This window comes from Anomalospiza imberbis, chromosome 16 (assembly GCF_031753505.1).
Source record: "Anomalospiza imberbis isolate Cuckoo-Finch-1a 21T00152 chromosome 16, ASM3175350v1, whole genome shotgun sequence".
Taxonomy (NCBI): domain Eukaryota; kingdom Metazoa; phylum Chordata; class Aves; order Passeriformes; family Viduidae; genus Anomalospiza; species Anomalospiza imberbis.
This window is the reverse complement of record NC_089696.1, coordinates 10,034,493-10,044,835: the sequence shown is the minus strand read 5'-3', so window position 1 is coordinate 10,044,835 and position 10,343 is coordinate 10,034,493. Positions and strand designations below refer to the sequence as shown.

General features: G+C 41.8%; 1 protein-coding gene across 1 annotated transcript in view; it reads left to right on the top strand.

Annotated features, from left to right (window-relative positions):
• Window positions 1–265: 265 nt before the first annotated feature.
• Window positions 266–10,343, top strand: part of BAIAP2L1 (BAR/IMD domain containing adaptor protein 2 like 1) — a 37,065-nt gene continuing 26,987 nt past the window's right edge. The window contains exons 1-2 of the mRNA XM_068206990.1: window positions 266–532; window positions 8,731–8,806. Of these exons, the coding sequence (XP_068063091.1) occupies window positions 482–532; window positions 8,731–8,806 (127 nt within the window). The 5' untranslated portion in view covers window positions 266–481. The remainder of the gene's footprint in view (window positions 533–8,730; window positions 8,807–10,343) is intronic.

Genomic DNA, 10,343 nt, shown 5'->3' with positions numbered 1-10,343 from the left:
CCCTCACTTATTTGCTGGGAGGAAAAGTTTACCTCCGACTTCGCGGGGCACTTAGAGCAGAGCTGCCTCCTGAGAGGACTTCCTTGCACACGGCCCGGGTCGGGCAGCGGGGCAGGGGCACCGGGGAGGGGACGGAGGAGGGAGGAGGATGGAGGATGGAGGATGAGGATGGAGGCGGCGCTCGGAGCGGGCGGCGGCTCAGGTAGGGGCGGTCCGAGCGCTCCGCCCGCCCCGCCCGGCCGAGCCGAGCCGAGCCGAGCCGAGCCGAGTGCGGTGATGCGAGCCGGGCCCGGCCCTCCCCGCCCGCCGAGCCAGTCCTGCCGCGTCGGGAGCCGCGGCGCGCAGGGCCCGCCCCGGCGGCGCTGCCCGGCTGGTTCCGCAAGTTTTTGACAGTTTGTGCACGGAGCGCCGAGGCTGCCGCGGCGCTGCGCTGGGCTGGGGCCGGGGCGCTCCGCAGGACCGAGGTCTCCCCGCCGGCACCATGTCCCGGGACCCCGAGGAGGTGAACAAGCTGACGGAGAACACGTACAAAGTGAGTGCGGAGCGGGGAGGGGCTGCCCGCGGCCACCTTTGCCCCGGGGGCCGCGGGAGGCGCGGGCGGCCGCGGAAACGCAGCAAACTTTTTTTTTCTCTTTACTTTCTTTTCTCTCTCTCTCTCTCTCTAACTCCTTTTTTTTTCCTTTACTTTTTTTTTTTTTTTTGTTTTGTTTTTTTTGTTTTTTTTTTTTTTTTGTTTGTTTTTTGGGTTTTTTTTCCCCTTCTCCTTTTCTTCCCCGATCCCCGGGGGGCACCCGCCCGCCCCGGTGTGTCCGGCCGCTGCCCCTCCCCGCGGCCGGGGCTCCGCCGCAGCCCCCGGGCGGGCACGGCCGCGGCACCCCCGGGACAAGGCGGCTTCCAGACCGGTTTCTGCCTCTCCAGCAGGCTCGGTTCAACAGCCAGCCCTAATTCCCTTGGTGCGTTTTGGTGATAAGGTGGTTTGGAGATCCTGGTGGTTGTGGTCCTCTGCTTGAACCGTTTCTTCATACGGGCCAGAGCCTAAAAATGGCTTAACGCTGAATTAAGTTGCTTGCCAGCGTCCCGAGCTGATAATCAGATTTATGATGGTGCACCCTAGCACTGCCTCAAAGTACCGACTGCTGTGGGTAGTTCAATTTATGTTGGGAGGTTTTAAACTTTCCAAAATGCCTTGTTATTTGTAGAATTTCAAATAATTTGTTTATGCGCACCAGATATTTGTTCTGAACTCTTCCTTCCTATATACACACTCTTTCCAAAACACAGCGATTCTAATTGGGAAAAATTCCCTTGAGAATCATGCTTTTGGTTGGGTAGTGAAGTAATCCATAGTTGCATCTCTAGTCCTCATTCTGTACAGTGTGTTGTACCAGAGAAAGCACTCAAATTTGCATGATTGAATGCATTTGCAAATTTAACTTACAGCTGCACTGCACTTGTAGCTTTGAGCCCTAAGGAAAGCTTTCTGTTGGATTGTTCTATTTCACTATTTACTGAATTTTTCTGGTTTATTATCAAATGTTTTCATATTTCTGAAGATGTTGTCATCAGTATTTAAAGGTTTCCAAAAACATTTACTAGGAGTAAATTTTGCTGTTACTTTTGTTGTCCTTAAACACACATTTAAGTCAACTTTACGCCTCCCTTTAAGTAGACCAGTTATACTGGGGTCATGTTGTTTTCGCTGTTTATTTTCTTTGGATTTCGATATCAAATTCATGCAAAACTACTGAAAAAAAAATGAGATTATCTGGGTATAAATTTTGTCCTCTAGAACCAGAGCAGATAATCTTAAATAGTCTGGTGCTTTTCGTATCAGTTACGTTTGTGGCAAGGCCATAAGCAAACATAAATTCCTCTCTCAGAAGAGCACCCTGTAAATACAGGCTCACAGAGGAGAAACCTGGGAAGTTGACTGTTCAGGGCTGTGCCAACAAAGGAATGCTCTGCTCTGTCTATTGACTTCCAGAATGCAGTCAAAACAGTTTTACAGAGGAGAGGGTAGAAGATCTCCTGTGTGTTTTAATGGATATAATTTAAAATAGGCTTTAAAGGAACGAGAGACCTCTAAATAGCAAAACCTTCCCTGTTATTCACTACTTATTTCCTGGGAAAGTTTGTGTTTTAGTTTTGTTTTCTCAACTAATTCAAAGGGGTCTTTAAGATTGAAATAACCAGGAAAACCACAAAGGAATACAAAGTTAATGTTGACATTGTGATGAAATGTCTCCTCTGTAGGTATTTTGAGAGGTCTGGCATGTTGCATCACATAGCTCGTACTCACAGGCCTGGAAACCCTCCTGCCCTGCCCTCATTAAAAATTGAAACTTTATCCAGATAAGGCATAAAGGCTGCTTCAGACAGAGAATGGATTCGGGGTCCACTTTAAAGCAGTTACTTCTCCATCAAAGTTGAAATCTTGAAAACAGTTGGTTACCCTTTAGGGGCAGAGAGCAGGAGCCTGTGTATTCAGCACTGGCTGGGACTGTAATCACAGCTCCCCCGTGTAAAACAAATGAACACCTCTTTGTGCCGTGCTCCAGCCTGTGTGGAGAGTGTGCTCTCCTTTGTTCAGCAGTGCTCATGGCACTTTTACCCTTGCCTGTGCCATCCCAGCAATGCACTGCCTGAAACACTGTGCTGGGATGGGTAAAACCCAGAGCACTGCTTGTGCTTCTCCTACCTGTAAGAAAGGCTTGGTCTGGTGAAAAACTAATTCAGTGCAGTGCAGTGATGGCATCTGTGCTGCAGGACCAAATACAGGCTTAAGACTTCTCAAAAAAAAAAAAAATCAAGTTTTGGGTGACCTGGAAAAATAATAGAAAATTCAATTTAATACCTTGCTGGCCTGCTATTTTGGGGGTGTGGGGGAATGTTGTGTAATTTTTTTTTCTTTCTTACAGTGCTAATCCATTGGATTTATTAAATACATAGTAACCTGTGTTATACAAAGCTTCAAAATATATTTACCAAAGTCATCAGGTGGCTGAGTAATGCTGTTTTATTTTTATCTTGTTCTTCCTTTCTTCTGGCAACAACACCAGAAAATGAATACCTCAATGTTTTTCAGCTAACCTGACTAAATAAACAGCATAATTCACCAATGTGTGTGCACACACCAAAACCAGGGCTGACATTTACCCTTTATGTAAGATCTGAAGAATCACTTTAATGCATGATAGGAATGGCACGTGCACAATGAAGCCCAAGGGTGTGGGAGCCTATGACTAAAGAGGGCCACAGCCTCCCTTCTGCCAAGGAACTGCTGAGAGGTTCCCTGGTATGACACTGCCCTGCCCTGGCAGCTCCCTGCGGGGCTGTGGGACAGTGTGGGGGGACACTGTGGGACGCCCTGACACACGGATGGTCACTTGGTCACCCCAGCAAAGTGGTTATGTGTGGCTGTGTCCCTGCAGCCTGCACAGGTTTTCTGCTGTAAGTGGGGAAAACTGCTTGGCATCCGGCTGTGACACACAGAGTGCAGGGGAAAGGGGACAGGACAGGAAAGTGCTGAGCTACAGACCTGTCCTTCTGCGTGGACGGGCCAAGGGCTGGGCAGGCAGCTCAGAGCGTTCCTGTGGGGTGAGGGTTCCAGAGCTCTTGATATTGGCATGATATGTGTTGCTCATCTTGGATTTAAGATATATCACTCTGTATTCAAGTGGATCTTACCCAAAAATTTTGATTATCAACCAAAGCACAATTAAAAAAAAACCCAAAACACCTCCCCACTGAAAAAAAAAAAAACCTTTGCGCTCCCCAGAGGCATTAAGAATTATTTTGGTAGGCTATACACAGAAATAGATCTGATAAATTCAGTTTAAAGTCCTAAATTCCATGTTTCTGTATTAAAAAAAAAAAAAAAAAAAAAAAAACTCACAATTATATTAAGCTACTGGATTTATGTATCAAACTTCAAATTCACCTATGGTCCCAGCACAAGCTGCAGTCAGGCTGTTCCTTTGCATCCCTGCATTATAAATCTATCCTGGGGGACGAGGAGCCTTTGGGAGCTTGTATAAAATCCAGTGCTCCCTCAGTACAAATTATCTCTTCTGCCCTTATTTAGAGTTATGCCTACTTGAGATCTATCCTTGGGCATGTGTTCATAACCTGAAAAGGTTTCTATTTGAAACACACTGATGGATGATGTATTAATGTTTCTCTTAAACAAGAAATGTTCCATCAAGACGACTAATAATTAGTAATAATTAGTCATAAGAATTAGTATTTTTGAATAAACACTGGCATCTTGATTTAGTCTTTTCCATTCTGTTAAACCAGTTTTAAAATAATATTAAGCTAACATACAAATGCGGTATCTTAACATGAGATGTGCTGAGGGCTCAACTGTGCCCTTGTGAAAATTGTATCTCAGGAGCTAACAGAGGAGATGAAATGCACTAATGTACAAAATGCTTCAAGTACAATAGAGCACAATATTATTTCCTTTTTGTACACCTTTTGAATCTTCTCAAGGGGGGGTCTTAGACATAGTGTGGCAACAACAGAGACTTAAAAATTTTGCTTATTTTCAAATTGAGAAATAACAGTTTAAAATAAATAACTAGTGGCTATGCAGAGCTTAGCTATGAATAGCTATGCTCATAGTAATAGGAGTGATGGGAGACATCAAGATCTACTTTTCTCTGGTAGTTTTCTAATTTCAGAATTCTACCCAAATACATTGTTATTCACTCTTGCAATAGTGCCTGCAGGATGTAAACTTGAAACTGCAGGGAGCCTGTGCATTGTTTAGTTGTGTTCATACCTGCTGAGCTATTGTTCAGTGAGGTGTGTCTTTAAGTAAAAAGCAAAGCTGAGCATTTACAGGAAGGCACTTTTACAATGGCTGTCATTTGGTTTGAAGATTAGCCTTATTTATGTGACTATCAGGAACTGTGGAAGATTTAATACCCACACACAACAAGTGGAAATTCAGGGCTTCTTCCTCTTCAGCCTGCTCCATGCTACCAGGCTGGATAACTCACACTGGTTTCATGTGGTGAAAGAACACAGCAACTCTATAACAGATTCTCTGAGGATTTAATGACTCAAACCCCCAGAATAGGTTTCTCTTATGCTTTTTTCCCTTGGAAGGTCTCTTTTGCCAGCTCTAAAGGTCTCTGCATAAAAGATGTTTCCAGTTGCCTGTTTAGTAAATGTTTCCCTTTATTTCCATTCATCCTAAATAATAGAAAGCTGTAGGATCTGATCATGTGCCTCCTCTTCTCGTTAATTATTCTGTTCATGAGAGGTAGTGTGTCACTGGAATATAGGACACACGATTGACAATTAGGAGGCCCTGTTTGTGTGCCTCACTGTACAGGCAAATGATGTGTTGTGAACCACTTTATCCCTCCCAAGCTCTCTCTCACTTTATGATGTTTATTTGGATTAAGACAAAGGTTTTATTTGCATGTCCTTGTACACCAAGGCAGATAAAAATACTGTTATTTTCTGAGACTTTTGACAATTTTAAGTTCATTGTTCTCCTGATCAGAAATTTTTCTTTGTTTTTCTGTCCTCCTTTTTGAGAAGTTTTGAGATCTGACTTTATTGTATGACTTGAAATTTTGCACTAGTGTTCAGTCCCACTCATTTTCGTGACCTTTTCTTTGGACTAAAAGTAAGAGAATCTATAAAACTGTAAGACATGGTAAGAAAAAGTAACTGTACAAATTGATTGGAATTGCACTTGTCCCCTATAACTTCTGAAGCTGAATAAAATACTACAATAATTTTAATTTATCTCAAATGTCTCGGTAATATGAAATCTCTAGCTCATTCTGCCTGTGACAGTTTCCCTTTTTGATAAAGTGCTCTAGATACTTCTCCTGGACTTCAAATACAGCCAGTGGTTACCTGTGGTTAACTGTATAGAAAGACCACTAGAAGCATGGCCAGGTTTTTTGTTTGCTTTGAGAATCTTGTCTTCAGTAGAAAGGTAAAAGATCACATATTATGTTTTCTTCCTAATGCATGAAAGGGAAATAATCTGAGAATTATTTCATCCGGTCATCTTGGAGATGTGGCAGGGGCGTCAGGGAGTGTTAAGTTCTTCTACTGAGCACAAACCCTCGATTGAGATGAGCCTTGCCCAGTGCTGGGAGGGTCAGCTGATACCCATAAACCAAACTGTGAAACCAGGATTCCAAAGGGGAATTTCCATTGCCGAGGTTTTTGCTGTTCACATCCAGGGACTGGTTCTGCTAACAATCAACCACTGTGGCCTGAAACCCTTCCAGAGACTGCCTGGGCTGATGGAGAAAAGATCCATCCGTTGTGCTCCTTGCAGCTGCTGCAGGCACTGGCTCTAAGTTGTTTCTTCACCTTTCCCAGTGGTTTTTCGTGTACCTTGAGCAGTTGTGGTGTCCTGGAGCTCTCCCTCCGAGTCCCCTGTGTCTCCCTGGACTCGCTGTGTCTCCGGAGTGCGGTCTGTGTCTGCTGTACACAAATACCTGCTCTGGGTCAAGAGCTCTAGTGAAAAACAAGAGCTGTGGGAGCTGGCTTCAGAGAGGGGAGCTGTTCAGGGTAATTTTATTGGGGTTTGTTCACTTCTTCCTGAATGAAAACAACTGACACAAGTGCAATCACTGGTTTGAAAACTGAATTAGAAGAAGTCAGGAAAACTGGAATCTTTACCCCGAATGCTTAAGACAGTCATTCCAAAAATCAGTACTTCAAGGCCAATAATTAGCATGTTCTTCTTAGAATTTTGGGCTAGGTGGCAATAAGGGGTTTTACTCTGTAATTTTTTGTTTTGAGGAACAGGGTTAGCATAGGCAGAATCTTTCAAGATTATTTTCAGTATAGAGTGGAAATTCAAGATGACATTGAGACTCTCACTTGCCATGGACACACCCTATCATGGTACATCTTTTTTTCCCCATATCCTTGAACATACAGGACTCTTTATCCTGAAACAATCCCCTAATTCATTTTTTTTTTTTCCTTGTGATTCACTGACTCCATGTAAGTCAACAGACACCATCTTTAGTACACAGCTGGGAAGAAATAGCAAAAAGTTGGAATAGGAAGAAACAACTTGCTCCTTGGAACAAGTGTCTCACAGTCAGAGTGCCTCAGCAAGGAGGAGAGCAACAACCACAGCAGCAACACTGACAGCAGCAATTCCCAGAGCTGGGGCAGGAGGAGGGATGTTCCCAGACACCAGAGCCTGAATATCCATCCTGTTAAGTTGTTAGAATAGCCCTTGGCATTGTTGGCTCCACCTGAAACACACTTTCCCAAATGATTTCTGGATGTGGTTTGTGAGTTAACACAAATCAAGGGCCTGGGGACAATAGCTGGTTTGTTTGCAGTGATTGCATTTGAGTGGGTGAGAGTTTAATGGGACAGACCAGAAAACAATCCCAGTTGCATTTTATTTGTACACAATGGCAGTGAAGCCAGGTATTGTTGTTCTGTGGCTACTTTTGATATAACTTATGCTGTACTAGTATTGGGATCTAATAGTTTCATATATTTTTAAAATACCTACATTTTTATTCAATATGACTGTTCAAGTATTATTGGACTTAATCCTTCACTTTTTATGTTCAGCAGAATCCAGGTACAGTGCTGTCTTTGAAAAATAATAGTATTCAGTCTGCATGGCCTTGCCTGAAAATCAGACAAATGTGACATACTGCTGTTCTTTTTGGGTCCACCTGTGTACTAAACATAAATATTTTCATTCTGCTAGTACTACAACAGACAAAAGCTTGATAGTATTTCATTTGTTTTGATTCTTGTGTTTCTTGTAAACAGAAAGCATCTGTTTTGAATTCCTTGAACTTGACAGTTCTCCTGCGTGAACAGTAGTGAGTGGTGTCATAAAAGTACTGCCATAAAAATAGTAAGAATAACGGAATGGTGTCAACAGGAATCTCATTGTCTTCTTTTGATGACAATATAATTTCACAGAGTAATGTCATAGCCATAGTTTTGTTAGGAAGATGCTGGAGAAAGGAGGTCCAGAATCTGCAGGCTGTAGAATTTGCTAGGAACGAGAGCAGTCCTGCCTGGAGCTGCTGGATTTCAGATTCTGGTTGTTTCAGCCAGTAATTGTATTTGACAGTGAAAGCAGCTGCACTGGATTTTTTTTCCCCTTCTATTTAAATAAGGTCATCATTTTCATTTTCTTTCTGAAAAAAACATGGCTTTGCACAAATTTCAAACAAACAATAAACACAGCAAAAAATCCCAAAACGGCTAATTTCCCTAAATGCATCTGTAACTCAGAAACCACAAAGAATATGAACCAGAGATCTGGTGAAATTTTGCTTTTCTTTTCTAGCATTTTTTAAAATTTAGAACTCAAATCTTGAACCATTGTCAGAAAGTTGGCTGAATTTATAAAACAATTAGTGGATAAAGGTTTTTTTCTCTCATTGCAACATCACCTACCATGAAAGATGGTCTTGCACAAACTTTGATCACACACTTGATATCCTTTTGTATTATAAACAGCCAGACTCCTTTCTGCTCCCTGTTGCAATAGGTTAACTTTTTTTTTCCCATTTGTTGATCTTAAGGGCTCAGTTTCTTTTCTCTTCCATCCTTTGTTTTCCTGTGGCTCTCAAATCCTCCAATTTTCATCCATCCATGGAATTCTCAGTCATGAACTAGGCCTGAGTGACACTGTGATTAATACTTACAACCACTGTGGAATTATCTTGGTTATAACACAAATTTTGTTTCTTTCACTAGAATGTTATGGAACAGTTCAATCCCGGACTGAGGAATTTAATAAATCTGGGGAAGAATTATGAAAAAGCTGTTAATGGTAAGTTTTCCAATTGCTATATTTAGAAAGAATGTTTAATTCTCATTGAAATATACATATTGGATATGAGGGTTGTGTATATAGGCTTAATTCCCAAGTTCAGCTTTGGATGTGTTTAATTAAGAGGAAAAAACCCCAACTGAAAAGCACAAATTTACAAATATATATGCCTTCTCTCCAGTCTTTTGGGGTTTTTCCACTGTTCTGGAGAAGTTGCATCACAAACATTTAGGCACAGAGCTCCTGCAAAACAAACTGAAAGTGAGTTTAAGTAACCCACATTAGAATAATAAGTGAAAAAAAAACCAAAGTTATGTAAATTAGGTGGGTTTTTTCCTCTGAAAATACCTTCCAAAGATATTTCATATTCTTAGATCTGTTCCTGCCCACCTACACACGTCGCTACTTAAGTAACCCTGAGTACAGAACAATGTGAATTAGTTCCAGTTGTTGTTGTTGTTGTCCATACTAATCCTGATGCTATCTTTTTCATTGAGTCAAAATCAGAATGAATTTGAATCTAAGGACCGGTCTCTCAAACATTTTAGAATATAATTGCCTGCTTCCATTATTGACTTCACAGAAACAATCTAAGCAGGGCTTTCCAGGACTGGGCTCCAGACTCCCAGAGCCTGCACTGTGGGACCTGTCAGAGCCTGCTCCATTTCCCCATGCAGACCTGTCAAACTGCTTGATACCATATTAAAGCCATGTAAAATCTCTCTAATTTTGCCCCACTCAAGCCTGTGGCACATCAGTCCTCTGAGAAATGGGATCCTGCAGAAGTAGTGCTTAGCCAAACAGACATTGAAATCTCTCTTCATGCAAATTTTAGACCTGGCTTGAGAAAAAGATAAAACAAAAGCCTGCTGGAGATGAAAATAGGGAAATGTTGACTTAATTGTAGCAGTGCCTAACTTGATGGATTAACACGTGGTTACCTAGTACCTGACCTTAGGAATTGCAGGTAGTACCAGAAGGAATAACAAGTGTTTTCACAATCATTTGAAATACTTCTATACCAGATTCTGAGGGTTCTCCTTTTCACACACTTTGCTGTTGATATGTTACATTTTGGTTTTTTGTTACATTTGCCTTCAAGCCTAGCTGATAAGGCATATTTAGCATGAATGCTTAATTTCAAATGAATATTTACAGTGTTGCAACAACTGTTGCAAAGTCATCTTTGGACTCTCATAAATTGGCAATCTTTTCACCATCAGCTCTGAGTGGTGTAAATAGATCTGTAACAAGGAGTAAATACTCTGTTGTTAATCAAACACTTTGCAGCTTTACAAAAAAGTTGGAGTATGCTGACAAAGAACATAAAACTTAAAAGAACTCCAGATATGTCTATAATGTATTTTTCTACATAAAGGACAAAAGGTCAAAAAACCCTCCCTTTCTGTAGAAATAATTTATATTCCATAGTCCTGGTGAGGGGACTATACAAGCAGGGTTCTTGATTTAGCTTGGTTAGGACAGGGAAAATCACACATTTCCTTCCTTTTTAAGTGGTTGTATTAGGAGAAAAGAG